The following is a 27,030-nucleotide window of genomic DNA, read 5'->3' on the forward strand; positions in this document are numbered from 1 at the left end:
TAGCCTAAAATCTCTTCTTAGTCAATGTAAGTCAAGGGGGGGGAAATAAAGTCAGCCAATTTATTTTTCGAAATCTCGCTCTTACCAGGTTCAGAATGTTGGCATTTATGGTACAAGGGACCATGGAGGGCAGATGGAATAGGGTAAGAACATGGACACAGAAAATAGAGGGCAAGAGGGAGGTGGCAGGGGCACCTTACAGGACAGGCACCAAGGCCTGAAGCATCACAATACACCACACAGGGCAAGCGGGATGGGAATGCAGCAGAACACACCATGAAAAACAATAGGGAGGGGACAGGGCCATGTACATGGACAACAGAGGGTAGGGGGAAAGAGGCAAGGGTATCAAGCTAACCATAAAGGGCAGACAGGTGGGGCAGTTGCAGCATAATGGACCATGGAAGGCAGGAGGGAGGGAATATGGGCTCCCATATGGACAACAGATGGCAGGGGGAAAGCAAGGAGCAGCAAGCTGACCATGCATGGCAGTTAAAGCACAACACACCATGGAGGGAACCACAGAGCCTATAAGGACATACACATAAAACACAGAGGGCATGTGGTAGGGGGCCAGGGGCAGCAAGCTTACCACACAGGGCAGGTGGGAGGGGTATGGAAACACAAAAGACCATGCGTGGCAGGCAGAAGGGTTAGTGTCTACATAATGGACCATATTAGGATAGAGGGAGGGAGCAGGAGCATGCACAAAGGACCATGAAGGGCAGAAGGGAGGTGTAGGGGTGGACACATACAACAGAGGGTAGGGGAAGGGGCAGATGCTTCACAACAGACCACACAGGTTGGGCAGAAACAGCTATTGCAACACACAGAACATGGAGGGTAGAAGGGAGTGGAAGCAGAATGCACCATGGAAGTCAGGAAAGAGGGTATAGTGGCATACACTCGGAAAATGGAATGCCAGGTGGAGGAGGCAGGGACACGCAGCAGCCATTTGACCATCTTGGGCAGGTGGAGGGGCAGTGGCAGCTTTATGGAACATAATGGACAAAAGGGAGGGAGCAAGGGCATGGCACAGACATCAGTGGGCAGGGTGAAGCAGGATAGGAGACGGAAGCTAAGAATGGAGGATAAGCAGGAAGGAAGCGATAAGGGCATAGATTCAGGTAATGGAGACAGGAGGCATGAGCAGGAACAGCAAGCTTACTGGAAGGCAGTTGGAGCACATCGGACCATGCAGGAGGGCGGGGGCAGGTGCACAGACCCAGACAAATGAGGGCAAGGTTCAGGTGGGTAAGGGATGCAAGCTAACCATCCATGGCAGGCAGGAAGCACAGTAGCAGAACAATAGCTATACAGGGTTGTAATGAGGAGGTAGGGGCATGTGCTTAGACAATGGAGGAGAAGGAGGAGGGGGATGAGCAGCAAGAATGAGTGGGTGCAGCACAATAGATAATGCCAGGCCAAGCCAGCTGTGCATTGCAATAGACATCATACGTTATGTAAATGAAAACTAGAAATTCACTGAAAAGAACAAAGGTTATAGTGACGTTACAAATATAAATTGTAAGATTATCTAACTTTGCATTAAAAAGAACCTTAGAAATTTACGTAAGAAAATGTTTTAAAGGGATGTTATAGTTAGGTGAAAATGTTGCCTAAAACATACTATTTGAAACAAAAAAAAACACTGAAATTCACCAGTGATAGTTATCACAAACAACTATAACACATGCACTAAATTAGCTATAACTTGTGGCCTCGCATATTAAATCACCCATGACATATTCATTGACTACATTTGCAATATACCAAACCAGATCTGAAACGCCATGATTATTGACAATACTGAGCACGGCAGGGGTGCGACTTATAATTACTTTTGGGAACAAGTATATATAAAGGACTTCCTGGTAACACTTTATACATATACATATGCGTGTGTGTGTGTATATATATATATATATATATATATAAATATGTATATGTATATATACACACACACAAGCATATATAAATATATATAAATATCTACACACATACATACAGACATACATATATATATATACGGTTTTCGCCCACTTTTGATTATGGTAGATCCCATAAGTCCACTGTGGTGTGGTTCACAGTTTGTTTGATGACACCAATGTCGACTCATCCTCGCATCTATCTCCACAGTAGTACCAGGCCGCTGAAGGTGGCCTATTAAATCTGCAAAGAGAGGAGGAGTCGACAAATGTGATATAATTGCCAGAAAGTTGCCTACGTATCATTTGCAGAACTAAATACATTAAACCGCTTAAACAAAGCAGGGGAGCTTAAACGTCAACAGATCAAAGTCAAGGGAAACGTGGTAAAAAAGGTAACTGTGTGAAACATAGAATTGATATTTCTAGTCCATCTGTCTGCTTTACTGTGCAGTGAGTTCAATGCTTTACGACAAAGAGTTACAGCAGATACTGAGCACACTGCGCAGTGTGAGCCAGATGGCATTTGAAGCATTACTCATGGAGTACAATAAGCATAAGGCTGAATGGCATGGATAATGCTTGGCTTACACTGAGGAATTGCATGTCCTGTGGATCTCTGATTCTCAGAGCCGGGAGCGGTTTCCCAATTATCCACCTTTGTCAAAGGTGAACTGCAAGCTATTTGAAATCAAGCTTCCTGGAAAGGAACCATGAGGATTTACAAAATACAATACAAAAATAGATTTCACGAGTCATTGAAAACTGTAGCACCTTGATCAGATCTCCTCAAAACATTGAACCATGCAATCAACTATGAAACAGCATCATGCCTAAGCTACTGAAAAAAAATCCACGGACTAGCAGGTACAATCAATCACATTCCATATGCAGTTTAGAAAACTGCAGCCTGCCTATCATCAAGAAGAAAGTTGCACCTATCTCCATTCGTACCTCCCGCTAGTAGAAACCATGAAACATCTATAACACTGCTCGAAAAATAGGTAATGCCATGAATTAGTAAGTGGCAGCTTGGATGTAAACAGTCGTTGCTTCTAACTCATGGAGGGAATCTTCAGTCAAAAAGGAGTTATAAAGGGGCATCTTGAACGTCATATGTGAGGCACTCCGCTCTGAAATGCATTCTGCAAGACACACACAGAGCCCTACATAAGCCACCTAACAGGAAGCAAGCACACCACATTTAGGGCAGGATTTTGAATAATGATTTTGAACAAGTCTCGAATTCTGTTTAATGAGGTTGACCAAATGCGAAGCACGTCAGTATTTGTCAGGGTTGTGTTATGTCAAGCAACACATTACCAAGCTTGCATGCATAAACTGGATAGTTCTCAAGAGTCCAGTGACAACTACTTCCACTGTATGAGTAGTCAAGTGTCAGCATGCTAATATAGAAGCGTGAAGCCTACCCAGAGTAGAGGACATTATGGATGTTTTGCCATTATAATGACAGCAGAAGTTCAGTTCATGTGGAGTGCAAGGCCCCAGAGTTAAATAATAGGACTGTAGAGATGCGACTTTTAAATAAGTCATGCAGCACTCCCATTAGTGCCAAGCTTTGCAAGACAGCACTGTCTAACATTGCTCCTATTCTTATGCTGACCATCCCTCACACTTTTACTTTCAGGCTCCCCTCATGTTATTCCATCTTCTAATTGCTGTCCTACCTCTCTTTTGTTTCTCACTACCTCACCCCCCACCGTATTTGGTGTCATTTTGTCTTTTCACCCTGTTGCTTTTGCAAGACTCTTGCTGGAATTAGCCATATTTTGTGTGGTATTCCAACAGATTTTGCCTTGGCTGTTTCTGCTGGCAGTAGAACTAAGTACACTTTACCCTTCTAACCAAGGGTAAAGTGCTTGTGCTCCCCCTTTAAACATGATGAATTTAGTATACATATGATTGGCACATTTAATTGAAATCTTCTAAGTTAAGTGTTGCCAGTGGACTGCAGCACACATTATGCCACCCACTGCAGTGACACTATATAGCCGACCACAAGCCCACAATTGTAGCCTGGCAGATTAAGTTTTAAACTGCTAATTCGAACTGTCAAAATAAACCGTATTGAAAGGCCTAAAATCTTCCTTTTAAATACTAATAAATTACCACTAAGTTAGGCCTTAGTGCCCATAGCGGCAGTGCGCATGGTATTTAAAAGTAGGACATGTACACATTTTATGTTTCACATGTACTTACAGTGACTAGCCATTCAATGTTACTTGTTGTACTCTTGACAAAATGGCTGTTTGTTATTCAGATATCTCCAAGCTGAGAATAATACCACCAGACCATAAATTGGCATCATGGGGTGGGGGCCAGGGTGGTTTGGAAATTATCTATTAGAAGAGGTGCTGTAATGAAAGGAAGACCAAAGACACTCATTAATATGGCATTTGAATCATGTGGTGTGAATTAAATAAAAATAATGAGCATGATGTGAAGTTTCAAAGCAGTAACCTCCCCAATTAATCCAGCAGGGATTCTCACCAAGATATCTCTATTATCACTTTGGCTGACAAGGAACTATTCATTAAGAGTGTGTGTATGAAACATGCATATTAGTTTAGAGGGATCAGAGCAATCTTTGCCATGGTGAACCACTAAAGTCACTAAATTAATCTGTGCTTAGCCCTCTGGTAGTTTGAAATGAATCAGTCAGGCTTAACTGAGAGGCAATGTGCAATGTATTTATGCAGTACTCAAATGGTAATAAAGTGAAAACACAGCACAAGAAAAAGTCCCAAACCAATTTAATAAAACATAGCACATTATGATAAAATAAGACGCCAAATGACAAAAATCCAATAAGTAGGACCGGAGATATGAATTTTTAAAATGTCAATGAAAAATGTAGCCAAAAAGAATAAAGCATCCACTGCGGTTATTGAGTCATGCTAAACTTGGTCAAAGTTAAAAGTCAATGACATTTGCAATGGATTGTGGATTGGCTAGAGGAACCAGGATTGTCCCACTGGAAAGTTTACCTTCTGACTTAGAAACGTTTATGGAGAAATAGTCATTGGATGAGACATAGGGCTTGATGACAGTGGGTTGCTGAATGGAGGGTCTTTAGGTAGTTGTCAATGCAAGTGTAAAAGTTCAGAGTGGGTGAAGTCCAAAGGAACCCAGGTAGCCCCCAAAATCGAAGGGTTACTGCTTGGCATCAGTCCCTATAAAGCTCTCCAGGGGTGACAGTGCAGCGCTCTACAAATACTGATTGATTGAAGATATCATTGAGCGATCAACTGGTTTGACGTCATGGGTATAACCCATAGTGGTAGTGCTGAAAAAGGATAGTTGAGGAGCTGTGCTCATCTGCGTTGATTGCGCCAGGCAAACAAGGCAATTGAAAGAGAACGACATCCAGGTCCTCACATTGCTGATATGATTACACAGCTGAATAGAGCTAAAGTCTTTTCCCATCTTGATCTGAACAAAGGGTATTGCCAGCTCAAACTTGAAGAGAATTGCAGGCACATTAGTACCATTTCAACTCATGTTGATTTGTTTCGATATAAAAGTATAAAAGGCTAGGTCTCAGAGAGTCCTCAGCTGATGAACTTTTTCAGGATGTCATTTGTTGCATAATACAGCCAGTCACAAATGCTTTTAATTGCAGTGACAGCATTCTAGATTTTGGGGCGACACGAAAGAAACATGATAAAGCTCAGACATAAGTGTGTCATATACTTGATTATGCAGGTCTCACTTTAAATGCGGCAAAATGTGAGTTTCATCAAACTAAACTCAAGTTCTTTGGTCATGTCTTTTCTGATGGGGGAATGACTCCAGATATGAACAAAGTACAAGCCTCGTCATCCACTTCTCTCGCACAGGATGTAACTATGCTGAGATCCTTCCCTGGTATGGCCAGTTACTGTTCAATGCATATACGTGAGTTTGCCAATGTACAAGCCCCATTGAGACACTTAATGAAACAAAATGTCTCATTTAAATGATCAAGTGAATGTGAAGTTTCAACAAAATCAAGCATGTAATTGAGAAAGCAACTGAAATACTATGATCCAAATTTTCAGACAAAGGTTTCTGCCATCTTTGCCCAGCAAACTGTACATCACAATGCCCGGAAACACATTGTTGCTTATGCTAGCTGACATTTGTCAACAACAGAATTTCATTTATTCGCAATCTGAAAAAAAAAGCCTAGCTGTGGGCTTGTGAACATTTTTATGTGTTCCTTTATGGAAAACTTTTCACTGTTGTCACTCACCACCAAGCATTGCTCACCAATTTCGGCAATGCTGCCTTAGCTGTAGAACAAAGCATTGTTGCCACAAGTACTGGCAAGGATCTGCTAGTACTTAAGGACATTATTATCCACCAATTGTGACAAACTCGACCACTTCATAATGACCTTGAATACCAGAATTTCAAAAATGTGCAACAAAAACTCTCACTTACACGGAAAGGCATCATCTTACGAGGGTTGAGAAATTGGCATACCCTAGTGTCTGAGACAACAAGCTAGTGAACAGGCCCATTAGAGACACTGTGGGGTAGTTATTATGAAGCAAATTTTAAGGTATCGAGTGTGGTTCACCAGTCTTGCTACAACAGTTGAAAGAGTTGAAAAAGAGTTAAAGGCATTTCATTTGTGCAACTGCCTGTCATCCAAAAAAACACCACATCCGTTAAACATGTCTGATCTCCCAAATCATGCATGGGAGAAGATTGCAATTAACTTCTTTGTACGCTTTGACAATGGATATCATCTACAAACAAATGCTGACGAATATTTCTGTTTTCCTCTGGTGGACGACTCATGTCATTGAGAGACTAGAAATTATTTTTGGAACATGGAGAGTTAACTTCGATTTTAAATCTGACAATTGCCCACCTTTAAATAGTTGGGAATTTAACCCCTTCCATGCTCATGACGGAACGATTCCGTCATGAGCATCGGTTGAGCTGTGCTCATGACGGAACCGTTCCGTCATGGCCCCGCCCGCGCTCGAACCCTTCAGCACCGCGGGGGAATCCGCGCAGCGCTGAAGGGGTTAAAGACTTTCTCACTTATTTAAATATCAAGCATCAGAAAAGCACACTTCTCTGACCACAATTGAATGTGTGGTGGAGAGATATCTAAGAGCCCTCAAGAAGACCGTTCACAACGTTGCACCTAAAAAGCTTGAACTCAAATCAATTCTTCAGTCTACGCTTGCTGCCTACCGGTCAACTCCGCATTCTACCACAGGTGAAAGCCCTGCCACCTTATTGTTTGGGAGAGCCATCGGCACCAAGTTACCACAATGGACCAATAAGAGAACTATTGATAGTACTGGATGTTCTCACAAACATCACATGAATACCTATGCAGACACACGCTGCTGTGTAACAAAGGAGACCAAGGGATAGTAAGGTAGAAACGGAAAAGCAAGCCTGATATTCTTTTTGATGCTGACCCACTGTGTGTTGTGACCAGTAAAGGACATATAGTGACCAGTAGCAGTTCCTGGTGGGAGTGCTGCGAAATGGTGGGGTGTGGTGGGGGAAGGGCAGGGTAGAGTGTAATAAACCACGGAATATGGCCAAACGGAAGTAAGTACATAAATAAATAAATAAACGAATTACATTGCGCACGCTGCAACGCCAAATGGCAAAGTGATGAATAAAGACATGTACTACTAAGCTCCATGTGATCGTTTAAAGTGCCCGAGCTGGAGTAGGACCCTGCAGGATTAGACTTGTTAGAGCCAAAGGTCGAGGATCTGGGTGGCACCACTTGAGGGTTAGGAGTAGAGGGGAACAGAACTCGCAGAACTTCACTCCGCAGAGTTAAATATAAACTCTTCAAGTTTTCATGGATTTCCAGCAATGGGTGGAAAATCAGCACGTTGTACTGCTTCTGCTGCAGTTTAGTGCCAGTAGTGCAAGCAGCAATGAAAAATCAACACAATCGGGACCATGTGGCACGCAAGTGCATGCGGCCATTTGAGTTGATTTTGCTGCCACTTGAGAAGATAATCGACTGAAGCAGCAGCAAATCTAGTCAAGACGCAGGAGTCAGACAATGACCACATCAAACCACTAGCATTAGAAAATCACACTAGGGATGCCAAAATTCATGTGCACTCGCATTCCTGGAGCCTTGCATGAAAAAGTTCCGTCATGTGGCTGTATTTGGCCACCTATTCCACGAGAGGAATGAAACATTCCACCCACCCCTAATTAGGACACACTTCAACAGAGGGCTGTAGCGGGGCGAGGGTCCTGTGCAGCTGGGCAGTTGCTGGGAAAGGCATTCCGGAAGCGTGTTTTATTCCTGTTACTCAAACAGAAGGTCATCTAACTGAACCTTGGAGCTACGTTTGGGGTCCTGGGTTCAAGGCAAGGCGGTCCATCTTTCTTCAGACAGCCAGGCAGTCCTTGATTCTTCACAGGTCTGGAAGTATTCTGTGCATAGGTCTGTGTCATCCACCGCTATGCCCACTGCGAGCCTGTGAGTGGAGGGCAAGCCTATTTCCAGCCTCTAACCCGACTGGATTGGGTGTCAGTCATACTAAAGACATAAAGCTTATATGTAAGCTTTATCAACCGGTGACAGGGCAGGAGTCCTTTAAAGCTCAGGAAGGAGCTGAGCACATCCTCCCAGGCCATTCTGTGAAGAGAGGAGTCCTACTCTCTATTTTCAGGGTCATTTGTCCACTGTCTGGAGCAATACACATTTTACCAAAGGGGAGCAATCAGGGATCAGGTGACAGCTGAACACTAGCAGGAAAATCTTTCAGTTTTCATAGGGAAAATGGCAACTTTCTAAAAGTGTAATTTCCACCATAGTTGAATAGAATCTTATTAGAACATTAATATGGATTTTCTATTATGATTTAAATGAGTCCTTGAACATTTTTTTAAGCTGCTCCCAAATTAAAACTAAGCATTCAAAGTTTTTGTAATGTAACCTAGTGTTTATGTTAGCTATTAGAAATGTTAAGACCTGGCGACAGGTTTATTTGCCAGGTTGAAATGGCAGTTTTACAACTGCACAGCAGGCTGCAATGGCAGGCCTGATTAAATGTTTTATAGTCCTTCCATAGTGGGTGGCACAATTAGTGCTGCAACCCACTAGTAGAATTTAGTTTACCATCCCAGGGAAAAGTTGGTACCATATACTAGGGACTTATAAGTAAATTAAACATGCCAATCAGGTGTACACCAATCTTAATATTTTTTAAAGGGGGGGCATGAGCACTTTACCTCTGATTAGCAGAGGCAGAGTGCACAGAGTGCTATGACCAACAAAATGGATTCAGCAACAGAAGGCAAACATCTGGGGTAATTCTGCAGATGGGGCACATTTCCAACAGTGCCTCATAGGTTGTAACTCAGAAAAATAATTGAAATTTTCAATCTTTGTTCTAGTATAAATGGAGAGATCCTTCTCTCAGGGACCTAGGGGATGCAAGATTACCAGGTAGTAAATGTCAATATTCCAAATATGAAATTTCACAATTTCAAAGCTGTTTGACTACTAACACCAGTGTGCATACTTTGTTAAGTAATAACCTTTTAGCAGTAAATAGTGACTATTTCTTACCCATTGGATTGATGCATCTGAGTTAAATCTAACAAGATTAGATTTACCCATGGTAATGCAGCCAAAACCTTAGTGACAAATATATATGCTATTTAGACTGTAATTTATAGAGGCTTGCTGAGGTTATGAGGTTTTCCTACGATTGCAACCCAGCATAGGTGACAAGGTGCATGGAATGTCGTAATATTTTTAAGATAGGACTTGATGGTCCTATACATTTTCAGACAAGTGAGCTTCAGGGTACACTGCAGATTGAGTCTGTCAATAACAGGAAAATGGAAAAAAGCTTGAAGAAGATGAAAAATCTACTACTAATTTGGTTATGAAGAAATGAAGAAGACAATGTTGCTCAGAGAAAACAACAATAGGCAACTTAGCAGCTCAGGCTACCCAGCTCACATCTTTCTCACCCACGTCTTGCAAAGATGATGACCATAAAAATGAGAATTTTGTCTAACAGTACTTTAAGGGACATTCCCTCAAAAGCCAAAGATACAAATTCACATAGAACCAGGAGGAGACATGGAACGGGCGATGGGTTTAGACTCACACATCAGTTTTCAAGCCAATAAGCCTAAAACTCTATCCGATTAGTACCTGCCCATACATTTATAATCAAGGGAATGGCTCCAAGTTACCCCACTCAGAACAAAACTCTTCCCCAGAAATTGTAGGATCTTCATAGGATCACAGGATAGTGAGGCAGTGTTTGAGGCATAAGCTCAGAGTTGCACTGCCACAGTAGTGAAAACTGGCAATTAAGATAAGTGGATTTCTGGAGAGCTGAAGATCAATAGCCTTCCCCCCTTAAGATCCGCTAGCATTGAAGATGGAGCCTTCCCCAGACCATTACGCACATCCTTGAGAGCTGAGAGAGGGAAAGCTGTGCAAAAACCAGCGAGACAAATCCAGAGGAAGGGTTCACACCTTCCTAGTCATCATCCCTATTAAAAGGGAAATCAAGGACCTCATTGAGTAGAGGGGATAATCAAATCATTTTCAAACCCTTCAATTTCGCTTGAGAAAGAACACAAGAAGAAAGTAAATGGACCAGAATGTAAACAAGCAATCCAGTTTTCAGAGGAAGGAGTAAGAATCCATGGTGCAAGCCTGACGGTACCTTCTATCTGGAGCAGCACTTAAATATAGGGAAACAAACTGGTTGATGAGGTTAAGCTCTACACTTTCTCATTCCAACAGGCCTGAATCAAGTGAAATGTCAGTGATGAAGAGAAAGTCAGACTCCGGGACTCAGTCTGCACACTTTCCAGTCAAGAAATATGTCAGGCCTTCATGAAGGAGACATTCAATTCTCTTTGTCAGAGCAAGTTTCTGGCCATGAGAGCTAGAGTTTGCAAACTTGGCAATTTCATTAATCATGTATGAAATTGCACCTTATTCATCCAATGCAGCTATCCCCTCAGAAATGAGTCAACTGTCAACAAAGCAATCAAGATGGAATTCAGATCCCTCTAAATGGAGAAATGAGCACCTAAGTAGGATACCAAAGATACGTTAGCTCTAGTTTCTCAAGCTTGGCTCTCCACTTGCTCACGTGAGCACCTATGCTAGCAACATAAAAATAGAGATGTTGAAGATCCATACCATTGCCAGTTTTGTGAGACTTGTCCTCTGTCTGAGATCCCTCCTGAAAGAGAATGAAATGTCAGATGCAAGTTGGAGTTATTAGTCCATGATATTGACATTTACCTAGTATGTCCCCTCGCTGATTGATACCCATTGTCTTAAGGTCATGGAATAGTCATTGTTTTGAATAATCAGCATGCTGTTTGGCTCACAAAACATATTCAGCAGCTTTTGTTGATCAGATCAAAATAAAATGTGCACATGCTATAACCACTTACTTGTGACCCACCAACATTGTTAGAGTCCACTAAATATTTCAAATAGTGGTACCAAGATGTAATAAAGTTGGGCCAGAGCTTAGATGTGTCAAATTTCCTTAGCGTTTCCTAGTCATTGAGTATTTGTTTGTTAATAATAACATAAAGGTTATGTGTGGCAGAGTTGACATTTTTTAACAGTTCAAAGCATCACTTCAGTACAGTTGAATGGTTGCAGCTGGTCTAATGGCCCCAGTTTTGTTCTCAGGTGGTGCAACTCCACCTGCATAACCTCCTAACTTATGAATTTCTAGAAGAATGTAGCTCCACCACTTTTTTCTATCCCCTTCGGACTCCCCACATTAAGCTCAAATACTTCAGTAGGCCTTTTCTAGTTATCGCTGTGCAGGAACACATTTGTCCGTAATGGAATTAAGAGTGTTTTCAATAAGGGGCTTACCTCATCAACTGTCACAAAAGCTACCGAGAAACGGCACTTGAGGCAGAGTTAGTCCTTGCAGCAAATTAACGGATGCAGTTGGACTTTCAGAATAGGAGGGTTGTAGATGCAGAGTCACAGACATGAGGTTTGCATAAAGAAGGCTCCTAGCATCAAGATAATTAAAGCATTGACAATTTGCTTGCACGTCTGGGTGCAGGTGCTTGACACTGAGGATGCTCACATGAAATTAATGCTGGCAGAGGAAAGATGTCTTAATTTTGATATGAGTTTTCTGCCCACAATCTCTCGCATATATAACATCCCCAGGAATGAAGGGAAAAATGTGTGGGTCATGTATAAAGGATATATAAAAAAAGTGTATTTTTAGGATAACTATTAGACATGACATCCTTGATCTGATACTCCCCCAAATGTTTTGCCTTCGGCCCGTATTTTGTGAATTTGTTTTGTTGGCATTAGGACTCTGTGCACTTTACTACGCCCTTTCCCCTTGCCAATCAGTGGTAGAGTGCTTGCGCTCACTCATTCAAAAATGGTAAATTAGCCTACATCTAATTGGCACATTTAATTTACTATAAGTACCTAGTATATTGTATTGCATGTAGTCAAGGCCTGTAAATGAAATGCTACTAGTGGGTTGGAGCACTCATTGTGGCACCTACTAAAGGAGCCTTCCAAAACATATCTCAGGACTGCCACTAAGGCTTGCAATACATAATGAAATAAACCTTTTGCCAGGCCTAAACCTTCCTTTTAAATAGCTATAAACACCCTCTTATGTAGGCCATAAACGTTCTTATGGCAGGGTGCACTGTATTTAAAAAGTAGGACATGTGGGTTTATGTTTCCCATGTCTTAGCAGGGAAAAACTCCTAAAGTCATTTTTCACCGCTTTAAGGTTAGCTCTCCCATAGACTAACACTGGGTTACTTCCTTACACTTAATAAACTGCAAACTTCAGTTTGGGACTAACTAGAGATATGTTGTTTACATCCAAATGACTTGCAATTAAATACCCTCTTTAATGGATTTTAAGTTACTATCCTGAAAATGCTACTATTAGAGAGTTGGCATTTTTCTGTCTAAACCAAATGTGCCTTTCTGTCAGTTTCTAGGGTCACATGACTGTGAATGGCTCTCCTGTAGTAGTTTGTGTATTTTTCCCAGACATAATAACAAAAGAGCCTTAGGTGTGAGGCAGGGCGTTGCTCTTCTGAGCAGGATGTACACAAATCCTGTAAGTTATATGTCACTAGTGGACTGCAGCACATACTGTGCCACCAATAAAGTGGCAATGTAAAACATGAATGCAGGCCTGTACCAAGTGTTGTGAATTGCAGCATCTATACCATACACTACATTACATTACATTACACTGCACCAACCTACAGATGCACAAAACACAAGGACCAATACTGAATAACGAGGACAGCTCCATCTTGTTCTCCCATGCCACCTGTCACATTTCTGCATTGCTGCACCAACTAACCCTCCCAAGTGCCACCTTTATGCCATCCCCCAGATTCAATGATAATCCCACTTCTCACCTGCATCTCTGGAAGCATAACCTGTTCACAGCCTATTGTTTACAATGCGCTCAAAATCTCGCAAGATTTCATGAGTACCATGTGAGACAACTGCCATTTTTGGGTGGTGTACTATGAATACTGCACCCCTATATCAGCCATTTTGTATGGCTTTAAGGACCCAGTGATAGTGCAACCTCTGCAAGCTGCTTGTACTTATCTTTGTTTGCGAGCACATTATGTAGAGTAGTCCTTGGTACGTCTCTTTTTGCATTGCATCACCTCTGTCTCCAGGCGCAGCCTCATCAGTGAAAATCTGCAAAAAGAAAAGCAAAAAAGAACAATTAGTGTGCACAAGCTAGAAATTGTAATCAGTGCTTAAACAAAGGAACTGCAAATCACTATGCTATGAATCCTGAGAAAGTATCAGGAACTAGTGTTACTTAAATTAAAAGAACAGTGTTTACAGAGAATAATCTCATTTGAAGCAGCACCTATCCACGGCAAGAGCAGCAAGCGTAACTGGAGAATTAGAACTTGAAAGAACCTAAGGACAGCAGTAAAAGTGAGTGAACTGTTATGTTAGGTCAGGGAATATAATGTGACTTCAGGGAATCTATGCTTTGATATGTTACTTAAGTAGTGGCAGCGGGTTGTAGACCCTTCCTAGCAGCCATTAGAAAAGTCTAGAGACATAATTTGAGGAGGCTCATCAGATGTTCCAGTCCACAGCCAGCCCTTTTTCGATTCCCCAAACACCCCTATCTTCTGGGGAACAAGCATTAAAACATCATCATCATTGCATTTGAGGTGCACCCAGGGTTGTTCCGAAGTTCTGAAGTAGTTGGTTTGGATATTTGTTGCTCCAGCAGATTTCCTGTTTTTCAGGTGCATGGCCTTGACACCCAGTAATTTGACTGTGCAGGTTTAAATGGCAAATTTGATCTGTCAAAATAACCCCTTTAGACAGGCCTAAACTCTCCCTTTTCAACATTAATTAGTGGGCCTTGAACATAAAAGCCCATAGAGGAGAGTGCATGCTATTTAAAAGTTGGACAAGTATGAGTATAATGTTAAACATGTCCTTACAGTGACAATTCCCTAAAAGCTAATTTCGCTGTAGCAGGATCAGATCTTCCATAGCAAAAGTAAATATTGTTATCTCCACCTAGGTACCCGGTAATAAGTTCATTCTTGAATTTTTAAATATTGTATTACAAGGAAAATGTATTGGGAAAAGGTGGATTTGTACTAAATATTTTACAAAAGTAGCATTTAAAAAGTCACATTTAACCTGCGTAAACCCCCTAAATTCCCATAGGTGTGAGCTTCAAATAGTTACAGATGAGGTGAATAGCTTCTGGATGACTGACTTGGTAATTGGCTTCCACAGCTGAGGCAGAGCTGAGGATCTGAGGATGATCCAGGCCCAGCGTGCATGCTCTCCGCCTTCCCTTCATTGTTGGCTTCCTGTCTTAGGAATCTCTTTGACATCTCACTCAACTCAGCTAAGGTAGAGATGGGCTGGAAACATGCCAATGTCCTCACAATACTGAAAAAACCCTGAGCAGACCCCGCTAAGTTGTCAAACCATCAGTCAATTTCTCTGCTGGCCTATCCTATCAAAATTCATGAAAAAATTATCAACAGTTAACTTTCAAAGTACATAGAGGAAAACAACTTACTGGATTCATAGCAATCCGTCTTTTTGGCAGTCAATGATGCTGTTTGAACTTCCTTGGAAATGGAAATCCGTCCATACCAAAGCTGCTAAATCTGTCTGCAGCATTTGATGCAGCATCCCATTCCATTCTAATGAAATTGCTGCATGACATTTGTATCCATTTCCAGGCATTAGCTGGGTTGAAGGTATTTTCTGAAAGACAGAATCCGCGTGGTTGCTCTTCTTCCATATACAGTTCAGATTGTCAATAATACATGTAGTGTGTCACAGTGGTCATAATTAAGCCCCACTCTGTTTACCATCTATGTGGCCCCCTCTCATTAAAACTGTTAGAGAATACAGCTTGGAGACTTTCTCATGGGCCAGCCACACCCAGCTAGTGGTGTCTATAGGTCATCAGCATGATGCAAGTAGAACTACGTTCTGCAACTGCCTACATGCTGTGGCAAATTGTATGAAACAGAATTGCCTCCAGCCTACTGGGGAAAAGACTGACATTTTCCTTTTCAGTAAGGCCCCCGAGATCTGGACTGGTTGCGGCTGATTTGGGCAGTCTCCTTAATGGTGGTGACTAATGAGGCACTGATGTTTCTGTTACAGGTAGTGCAAAAAGTAGCTGTTAGATTGTTATATCTCCTACCCCAGGACTATGGAGAATCCAATATTGAAATCTTTGCATTGGCTTGCTATCAATAAGCAATGCATATTTAAATGTGTGGTCATGTCCACCAAGCTTTGTACCTAGGGTGGAAGGGGGGCTCTCAAACTTGGTTGGAAGAATCAAGCCCACCAGAAACCATGGACTGGCTTACATGGCATTGGCTATCCCTCAACACATTTGTACGGCCTGATATGGGGGTGCACTTTCTCATACTTAGGACCTTGACATTGGAAGAAGGTGCCTCCACATATCTGGTCATGTCAAAACTTTCCTCTGTTTAAAAAGACCTACTTGTTTTCTTTTGCTTGGGCTCTAACCTTCCTTTTTGGGGATCCTCTGGTTTCAGGATGGAGCACCACGATACTCCTGATTTGTTGCACTGAATAAAACCTATTCACATAACATACCAAAGACCTTGGGTGTGGGGAGAGGCTGACTTTCCCAGGATTGCCTAGTGGCTGTGCCCAGCCTCTTGCATATCTTCAAGGAATGTCTACCATATCACTGGTAAATGTAGCTCACACTTAAGCCTGCCTCCTTTTTGTGTTTCTATTCAAGCTGGCTACAAACCCAGTCAGGAGGGGAGCTGCCCCAGAATTGATTTACAGTTATGTAATCGAGGGTTTTCCATTTCCATAGCCACACCTCTGGGTGGGCACAGGGTGATCTGCAAAGAGGGACAAATGTTCTCCCATGTTGGTTTTGGGTAGAGAAGTGCAGAGTATGATTGTTTGCTACCACACAAATGAGGACTGCTGCAAAGTGGATGGGGTGGCCCCTGGCAACTATTTTCTTATTAGTCAGGATGGGGGCTCGAATCACCGCCACCCACAAGCTAGTGCCCAACATGAATGTTGCATTCTTTGGTACCTTCTTCAGAACACTGCTGTACCTTTGGAAGATAGAATAAGAACTTCACTTGCTGTTGAAACCCGTGAGGAGAACCCTAAGAGCTGGCTCTGCTCCCACTTCTACCTAGGTCAAAGAAGTGGACTCCAATGGTCAGTTGGTTGACCTCATGATAAGCTTCAGGGACACAAAGACTCCAAGAGATCCACTTTCCTGAAGGAGCCCAGCTAACCAGCTTCAACTGGACCTCCCCTGGAACATGCTGGTGGTTTCTGTTGGAGTGATTCCTGGCCCCCAAGTAGTGCCTCCCAAGTCCCAGGCCCTAGACTGGTGTTAGAGTGTACACTCCCTGTCCCTAAACTGCAAGAAGTGGGACTTTTCCCAGCTTTCTACGTGGAGAACTGACGAAGACCAGGGTCACAGTCAAAGCCATAGTTGTTGATGTAGAACTGCTGGTCAGCTTCAACTTACCAGCTTGACCTGCTGAAGGAGATTCAACTTCCAGAAAAGTTTTCAAGTCTGTAGATAGAAGGTTTCACCAGGATTGATGCCAAGCAGCATCTGATCGACATTGAGCCTTTACTGGGCACAGACTTTGCCCACTCAGAGCTTTCCCACCTATGTTATCAACCACACTGGTACCCCGCTCTTCAGCAACTCGCAATTGTTGAGCCCCACTTGGTATCCAGCTTGCAGCTTCCCCTGCCTACGACTCGTTGCCAACCACTTTTAATCCATAGACGTTTTCAAGTCATAAGGCAAACTTTTCACCAGTATGAACCTGGTCTCTGTATCCAAACAGCGATCCATTGCTTCAGCCTTAACTTTTGACTTTGACCCGGTGTAACACGAATAGATGCCTGAGGTTGGCGCTTTGTGCTTTTTGGTGCGATTTTCATTTGAAACTTTACAAATTCATGTCTCTGGTTCCCCTCGTTGGATTTTTGATGCTTTTTTTTTAACACAATTTTATTGAGTTTTTTTTAGCAGTTCTTATAGAATCTGAGATACACGGCTGACAATGAAAAAATTTAGTTTTGGACCAGTAGTCTTGCGATAGAATAATACAGCCAGACTTTAAGCATATACATGAACAAATATACATAATAACATTGTACATTACAGCGGTGTTGCTTTGGTGTCATTTTGTTAAAAACATATTCTCTATTTTTAGAAACTGGAATATTTTTTGTGTTGTGTTTCAAATTTCTTTACAGCTTTTGTACTTCTGAAGGCTTTACAAATGTTCCCAAGTTAAGCCTGTCTGCTCTGTGCCATAGTCACCATGGGTTGAGTCTTGGGTGTAAATTACTGAAACCTTTACTGGACGTAACACGAACAATGTCATTATTACTTGTACTCGACTACCAGCCTTCTCAGTTAATAATTCACTCTGTCATAGGATCCATATTATTAATTTATTTCAATGAAACCTATCAACAGAGCACAAACATTAGAATTAGGAATCTGTCTAAAATGGCGAGGTAGTTCAATGTGCCTGCCCCTCTAGCGACAACAGAAAACCAGGAGTATCTCAGTATAGTGACCTATATTGTATTCCAAACAATTTAGGGTTTAATTAAATTAGTTAAACATGTTTCCTGTCCCTGGGGATGGATCACCATCAGTTCGTAAGTACAATGAAGAGAAACAAAAGAGGCAATTCAAGTAATAGACACTACTAGTAGAATACTCAGAGGTGACGATGCTAAGTACATTTAAAAATATACTTTAAAGCTTTAAGTTCGCAATGGTCGCCAATCAGAAATCTTGAGAGGGAAATGCGAGCACTGCACTATGGATGATTGCAAAACTAAAGCATGAAGTATAAAAATCTCAGAAGTTTGATTTTAAAAGTAACAGTGTGGTACAAATTGGACGCTTGAGGCGCCGGATTCATGTCTAATAGTGTCAGATGGTTAAAGGTCTGCAGAGCGTGGGAACTAGTGATGTAGAAACTTGCGAAGACAAATAGAGTCCTGGGTGATAGGCGGCTGCGCAGTATTACCCTTCAATGCATTACACACAAATGATTGTTATCAATGATTGTACAAAGAAAGCTAAATCAGTGTTTTGTAAATTCAAATTGGTACGATAATTTTCCGTGAATATCTCCAATTAAAATTATTTTTTCACCTCTATTTTTTCAGATATATTGAACATAGGAAAGGGTTGCACACACTGAACGCTGTCGAAATGGAACTGTACACGGGACTACAAAAGTTGTAAGTACTACATTATTCATACAAGTGTGTAGATTTTGCTAATATCTTTGCAGAGTCGTGCAAGAATACACTTCTGTAACAGACACTTAATGAACAAGAGAAACTATTAAAGACAGTCTTTCAGAATCTTAAAATACCCATCTTAACTGCTTGAGGTTTGTTTTTGGTTTACATTATGTCCAGTGCAGTGCTGCTTGGGCAGGTGTAAACGCAATTGAATAGTTGACATCACCTGGTAGAACGAATTTGCCATTCCATTTTTATTCCAGTATTCAAATTTGAAAAGATGATTTCTAAAACCATTATCATTAAGGCACAATTGGCTTTCTGTGAAACTACCATTTTGTTTGTTATTGGTGGCTTTTGGTTCAAGAAACATATAAATGGATTGACTGTGCATATCGTGTTTTCTTTTAGCAGACATATTATCTCTGCAAAATCAATATTTTCACAAATCAAAACTGGCATGATATTCTTTGGTCAGGATAATTATATGGCCAAATGAAACACTATTTGGCTAAAACAAATGCACCAAAAGAAACTTTGGCCCCATTAATAGACCCGCTTGACACATTGTGTTATGCTGTTTGATCGAATATTAACATGCCCGTCAAGAGATTTAGGGTCTTATTATGAGTTCGGCCGTCCATGGGACCGCAGAACCTGTGGTGGCGGTTGGCCTCCACTTCTGCTGCGGCACTGTATGCTCTATCAGGAGTGTGGCGGTCCAACTGACACAGGACCGCTGCGGCCACTGGGGATCCGCGATCCTGCGGTGGTTGCTCAGTGGTCAGAGGCATCAATATGCTGGTGGTGCCGTTGCAGCACTGCTGAGAATATTGCAAGTTGCCTCACCACCATCCAGTAAGCCCGCCATGGAAAGGATGGCAGTGAGGCAACTCAGGGGGCCATTGCAAAGCCTGAGAATGCATGCAGGAGGGCAGGGGATTCCTGCATTGCATTTACTGCACAACATGGTGCATTCCATGCCGTGCAGGAAAGTACGGCGGCGGTCCCATGGTGGTGCCTTTCTAAGGCTCTCCTATGAGCCTTTGAAAGGTGCAACTGTGACACCACTGCATCATGCCCCACCCACCAAGGATTACAATCTAAATCAGCCAGGCAGTGCGTGCAGAGTTTTGGCGGTCCTCCTGCGGAGTGCTGGTGTGGCGCTCTGTGGGAGGACCACCAAACTCATAATCAGGACCCGTAGGTTATAAGTTGACAGATATATTTTAGCGATAAAATAGAGATAAGGATGGTTCATCACAAAAAAATCTAACTTGAACTGGGCAGTTAGAAAATTCGAAGACATTTTTATAAAATTTATAAGCATAAGCTTGAACACAAACAGCTATAATGAGAAAGAATTTCTGTATATGGGAGAGCCTAAAGCTCTGACAAAGAGTGCAAATGTTATTTATGATTTTGTAAAATAACTAATAAAATGTTCTGTAAATTTTTTGGGGAAGCCAATTTGAGATATCGTTTTATCCACTAATCCTATGAGTTGATGTTTAAATACCCAAATATGGTAAATTAAGAATCAATAATGCAATAGAAATATTTTAATATTCTAAGGAAGTTTACTTAATAGATGAATGACGCATAAAACGATGAGCTAATGATATGAGACAAGAGAACTCAATGGAGTAGTACATTTTTTCTGCATTCCATCTGTAAATTCGGGCTCAGTCCTGCCGTTAGTGTCAGTGTCTTGCCTCAACAACACCCATGATGAGCCTCTAAACATGCACTAGAAAACAAATTAACAGTAGTGGCCAGTGGCGGTCCGTCCATTGGGGGCGTTGGGGCGTTGAACTTAAGTAAACTCTCAGTTTACTTAAGTTCAGAGACGCTGAGGGAGAACAGTCAGTCAGTATGACGTTGGACTGCCCACCCCCTTCAGAGTCTGAAGGGGGTGGGCGGTCTGGCGTCATGTTGACTGACAGGCAGCCAGCAGCACACAAGTGCGCATGAGTGGGGACGGAGGGCGATTTTTGCACCGTGCCCAGTCATGCGCACTAGTGTTTCCAAAGGCTGGCGCATGCCCATTAAGAGAGCGAGGGTTGAGCTAAGGCTCAAACCTCGGTCTCCTAATGGGTAGGCGGGCGGAGCGTAAGCCTGCTCTAAGCCAATCCTGGTGCTGCTCCAGCACCAGGATTGGCTGAGAGGGGTCTTGCAATGCCAGCACTGATGGGCTGTTCCAGTGAGTGAGTGTGTAGGCGGCGGCGCCAGAAGTAACGGACCCGAGGCGGCGCGGACCCGGACCTGCTCAGGACAGGTAGGATTTTATTTTTAAAAAACCACCCCCGCGCGACACCCCCCCCCCGAACACGACACGAGCCGCGACTGCCTCTCCCTCTTTTACTGAGAGCTCTTGTGGAGGGTGGGGACAAAAAATGGAATTCAGGATTTCAGGAACATTCTACATTAGATGGGAAATTACCTGTTTAAAAAATGATGGTATTGTAGGTCGTCAATGTCAGACAAATAAAAAGGCAAGACGACAAGAGCTCGCATTATTTTGTGTTTTTAAATCCAATGGAACCTTGTCGTAATCGGTGATATAGTGTATGTAGAGAGCGTTTGAAGGTTTGACCTGCTTTCCCGTTACAGCTGGGCAGCTTTTGGTCTAACCCGGACAGTATGTAATGCAAGAAGCCTGGCATTTGGCATTTAACGCCCCGAAGCTGTGACCGAATTTGAGGGAAACCCCACTGCCCGCACTTTTACTGAAGTGTGTTTGCCCATTCATTATGTCTCAGAATATATTTTGCAACTTTATGCAATGCAACTGTGCATGTACTTTTGTTTTTCACCAGTCCAGCCAAGCTCCCGTCAGAGCATCAGTAGAGTCTTGCGTTGGTCTATCCGGATCGCATTTTCGCGCCTAAAACCGCCGCTTTGTCTCTGCAGTGAGTTCTGCTTATTGATTTTCTGGGTAGGTGGGAAGGGGTTGGTGGGGGGAGTTTGGGAGGTGAACAGTTGTCGGTTCTCGTTTAATTGGCGACTGCTGCTCGAGTCAAGCCCCTTCCGTGACATCCCTCCCCTTCCCCAACCCCCAGCGGACACTTCGAAACCCCACAACAACTCAACTTTACCACATTAACATATTCTGTAGGATTTGGTGTGTTTTAAAAAACAAATTTCGGCGCTGCGTGCCCCATCTGTGCTTGTAAGAGAAATAATGCCCCTTGTTCCAATAACTATGAGGCGTGTGTTCGTCTTCTTTTGTTGGGGGAGGGGAATAGACGTGCCAGCGACCAATCGGTGGAGAGAAGGAACAGTCCAGCCTTCAACTGTGAGCTCGATCTATTCAAAAAGATACCGTGCATTCAAATATGTTTTTCTCTTGCGCCCGTCCATCCTTTTCTTTCCCATGGTCGGACCTACCTACCTACCTTCCTTCCTTTCTTCCTTCCTCATCCCTTCTTTTTTTACCTCTATATTTTCTTTTGTTCCTCGGTTCATTCTTCCTGTCTGCTCTTTCTCCTTTCCCGTCTTCCGCTGTTCCCTGTTTCTACCGTTACCCCGGCTTTTACCTGAACATTTTTACATATCTTAATTTATTCTCTGATTTTGTCCCCACTTTCTTTACCGTTTTTATTCTTATTTCTATTTATACATGTGTTCTCTTTCTTCCATTGTCCTCGCTTTCTAAACGTTTCCCTACCATCTTCATGTTATTGTTTTTTTCTGTTTCGTTCTCATTCAAGTATCTTTATTTAAATTTCCTTTATCCTCCATTGTCTTAATTCCTCTCTGCTTTTACCTGTACATTAAGGCTTATATAGAGTACATCTGGAATAAATGAACATCTAAGTATAGTGTTGTTTGTACCGTAGATGTTGCACAATAGCAAGCACGCTGTTTGTTGATAGTGGGAGCTTCTACGAAATCCAATCTACACGGACAATATGCCTGGGCTACTTCTGCCGCGTCGGAACACAAATGCAAAACATCAGCACGGCCTTTACTTTGAGCTCAGAGACCGATTGAAAAAATGCTGTTTCTGTATCCAAAAATAACAATAAGATAGGATGTGTTTCACTGTTTCTGTCATGCTTCAATTCATTCGGAGCTTAATACTGTTAACTGTTGCAGTCAGCGCTCTAGCGTTCACCAGCTGTTCACCCTACCGACGTTCCAGCCCTGACACGGCCCGCACCTCGTGGTGAGCACGTGTGCACCAAACACTGCCTGCAGCCAGTAGCGGATGAAGATTCCCGCATACGCCCTCACAGCCCTGCCTCAGGCCTGCATCTTCACGCCACTTCCTCTGCACAGGCCCACGTGCCAGCGTCCGCCATTGCCTGGGGCCCTGGCTGTGCTGCCCGTTGTCCGGCCTTCGTACACCCGCTCCACCACCCGGAGCCACCCTCCACTGCAGTGCAATGGGGGATGACAACCCCCCACTGCCAAGCCACTCGTTTCACCCGCCTTCTGGCGTCCTGCCACCATTCAGCGAGACTGCTGACCCTGCAACGGCCGCACCACGCTGGCAGACATGGATTGGGCGGCTCAACAACTACTTCATTGGCTCCAGGGAGACGGATGGCACGGTGAAGCGGTCACTCCTTCTTCACTACGCGGGGGAGGAGGTATACCTGCTATTCAAACACCTCCCTAACACTGGTGGCGCAGACGACTACGACGCAGCCGTGACGGCCCTCAACACTCACTTTGACCCCCAGATTAATCCGGACTTCGAAGTCTTCAAAATGCGTCAGGCGAAGCAAAAAGAAGGGGAGTCGGTGGACGCATTTCATGCACCGCTGAGGGTGCTCGCGGACACCCACCTGGTCGGCGACCGAGCGAAGGAGGAAATCAGAGCGCAGCTCATTTACGGCATCCGAAGTAAGAAGTTGTGGAGCCTCATCCTCCGCCAACCGAACATTCCAATGGCTGACATCCTGGTGCTAGCACGATCCCACGATCTATCCGACGCACGGGCAGAAGAGATGGAGCAAGCACTCACGTGAGGCGCGGGGCCAAGTGTGACCGTCAAAACAGAGCGTGCAGACGCAGTGCGGACACACGAGAAGAAACGCCGGCCAGCAGCTAGACAGTCGCCCTCGACGCAGTGCGACTACTGCGGGTATGAAGAACATCAAGGAAAAACCTGCCCAGCGAAAGGGAAGACGTGCACCAACTGTGGCACCCTGAATCATTTCTCCTCCGTCTGCAGGAAGCGCGCCACACGGAAGGATGCTCGAGGGAAGAGGCCCACAAGAGGCATGGTGAGGCAACTATCCCAACTATCCCTCTCCTCAAGAACCGACACCGGGCCTAGACACACGCAAGCCCTACAGGAGGACGACTCGGAGTCTGAAGACGGAGAGGAGACATACGTGGTCTCGTTCACCAGGGCCTTAAAAAGCACAAGACGTCCTCAGCCTCGGTGCGACATCATGGTCGTAGGATCAAAGGTGAACGCCGTGATCGACACGGGGGCATCCGTCACTGTCATGGGAGTGCAGCAATACAACCGCCTCCGACCAAAGCCAGAACTCAAAGCCTCGAAGGCCCGGATCTATGCCTACGGCAGCGATGTTCCTTTGCCCCTCCTAGGGAAAATGACAGTACCGGTGGGAACGGAGGATGCCGAAATCACCATTGAGGTGCACATCATCAATCAAGAGGTAGACACCCTCCTAAGCGGGCATGCCGCTGAAGACCTAGGGCTCCTGATGTTCCTCCAGAAAGTTCAAGACACTCAAACGGCCGACCTGCTGGATCAGTTCCCGGAACTATTCACCGGCCTAGGTAACATCAAACGCCCACCGGTCAAGCTCCACATCGACCGCTCCGTCACGCCCACAGCCCTGAAACACAGGCGAATTCCGTTCTGTCTACGACCTCTGGTAGAGGAAGAACTCAAGAAACTGGAAGAACAAGGGGTCATAGAGACAGTCACCGGCCCCACTCCGTGGGTGTCCCCGATGGTAATCGCGGAGAAATCAAACTTGAACTGGGCAGTTAGAAAATTCGAAGACATTTTTATAAAATTTATAAGCATAAGCTTGAACACAAACAGCTATAATGAGAAAGACATTCTGTATATGGGAGAGCCTAAAGCTCTGACAAAGAGTGCAAATGTTATTCATGATTTTGTAAAATAACTAATAAAATGTTCTGTAAATTTTTTGGGGAAGCCAATTTGAGATATCGTTTTAACCACTAATCCTATGAGTTGATGTTTAAATACCCAAATATGGTAAATAAAGAATCAATAATGCAATAGAAATATTTTAATATTCTAAGGAAGTTTACTTAATAGATGAATGACGCATAAAACGATGAGCTAATGATATGAGACAAGAGAACTCAATGGAGTAGTACATTTTTTCTGCATTCCATCTGTAAATTCGGGCTCAGTCCTGCTGTTAGTGTCAGTGTCTTACCTCAACAACACCCATGATGAGCCTCTAAACTTGCACTAGAAAACAAATTAACAGTAGTGGCCAGTGGCGGTCCGTCCATTGGGGGCGTTGGGGCGTCGCCCCCTGCCCACGCTCCGCGCCCGCAGCTTCCTCGGCGTCTCTGAACTTATGTAAACTCTCAGTTTACTTAAGTTCAGAGATGCTGAGGGAGAACAGTCAGTCACTATGACGTTGGACCGCCCACCCCCTTCAGAGTCTGAAGGGGGTGGGCGGTCTGGCGTCATGTTGACTGACAGGCAGCCAGCAGCACACAAGTGCGCATGAGTGGGGACGGAGGGCGATTTTTGCACCGTACCCAGTCATGCGCACTAGTGTTTCCAAAGGTTGGCGCATGCCCATTAGGAGAGCGAGGGTTGAGCCAAGGCTCAAACCTCTGTCTCCTAATGGGTAGGCAGGCGGAGCGTAAGCCTGCTCTAAGCCAATCCTGGTGCTGCTCCAGCACCAGGATTGGCTGAGAGGGGTCTTGCAATACCAGCACTGATGGGCTGTTCCAGTGAGTGAGTGTGTAGGCGGCAGCGCCAGAAGTAGCGGACCCGAGGTGGCGCGGACCCGGACCTGCTCAGGACAGGTAGGATTTTATTTTTAAAAAACCACCCCCACGCGACACCCCCCCCACCCCCCCCGAACACGACACGAGCCGCGACTGCCTCTCCCTCTATTACTGAGAGCTCTTGTGGAGGGTGGGGACAAAAAATGGAATTCAGGATTTCAGGAACATTCTACATTAGATGGGAAATTACCTGTTTAAAAAATGATGGTATTGTAGGTCGTCAATGTCAGACAAATAAAAAGGCAAGACGACAAGAGCTCGCATTATTTTGTGCTTTTAAATCCAATGGAACCTTGTCGTAATCGGTGATATAGTGTATGTAGAGAGCGTTTGAGGGTTTGACCTGCTTTCTCGTTACAGCTGGGCAGCTTTTGGTCTAACCCAGACAGTATGTAATGCAAGAAGCCTGGCATTTGGCATTTAACGCCCCGAAGCTGTGACCGAATTTGAGGGAAACCCCACTGCCCGCACTTTTACTGAAGTGTGTTTGCCCATTCATTATGTCTCGGAATATATTTTGCAACTTTATGCAATGCAACTGTGCATGTACTTTTGTTTTTCACCAGTCCAGCCAAGCTCCCGTCAGAGCATCAGTAGAGTCTTGCGTTGGTCTATCCGGATCGCATTTTCGCGCCTAAAACCGCCGCTTTGTCTCTGCAGTGAGTTCTGCTTATTGATTTTCTGGGTAGGTGGGAAGGGGTTGGTGGGGGGAGTTTGGGAGGTGAACAGTTGTCGGTTCTCGTTTAATTGGCGACTGCTGCTCGAGTCAAGCCCCTTCCGTGACATCCCTCCCCTTCCCCAACCCCCAGCGGACACTTCGAAACCCCACAACAACTCAACTTTACCACATTAACATATTCTGTAGGATTTGGTGTGTTTTAAAAAACAAATTTCGGTGCTGCGTGCCCCATCTGTGCTTGTAAGAGAAATAATGCCCCTTGTTCCAATAACTATGAGGCGTGTGTTCGTCTTCTTTTGTTGGGGGAGGGGAATAGACGTGCCAGCGACCAATCGGTGGAGAGAAGGAACAGTCCAGCCTTCAACTGTGAGCTCGATCTATTCAAAAAGATACCGTGCATTCAAATATGTTTTTCTCTTGGGCCCGTCCATCCTTTTCTTTCCCATGGTCGGACCTACCTACCTACCTTCCTTCCTTTCTTCCTTCCTCATCCCTTCTTTTTTTACCTCTATATTTTCTTTTGTTCCTCGGTTCATTCTTCCTGTCTGCTCTTTCTCCTTTCCCGTCTTCCGCTGTTCCCTGTTTCTACCGTTACC

General features: G+C 43.9%; 1 protein-coding gene across 4 annotated transcripts in view; it reads left to right on the forward strand.

Annotated features, from left to right (window-relative positions):
* Nucleotides 1-27,030, forward strand: part of NTRK3 (neurotrophic receptor tyrosine kinase 3) — a 1,591,631-nt gene that overhangs the window by 463,596 nt on the left and 1,101,005 nt on the right. For all 4 annotated transcript variants that reach the window (XM_085644469.1, XM_085644471.1, XM_085644470.1 and 1 more), the window contains one exon: nt 18,685-18,759. In XM_085644469.1, the coding sequence (XP_085500595.1) occupies nt 18,685-18,759 (75 nt within the window). The remainder of the gene's footprint in view (nt 1-18,684; nt 18,760-27,030) is intronic.

This window comes from Triturus cristatus, chromosome 3_1 (assembly GCF_964204655.1).
Source record: "Triturus cristatus chromosome 3_1, aTriCri1.1, whole genome shotgun sequence".
Taxonomy (NCBI): Eukaryota; Metazoa; Chordata; class Amphibia; order Caudata; family Salamandridae; genus Triturus; species Triturus cristatus.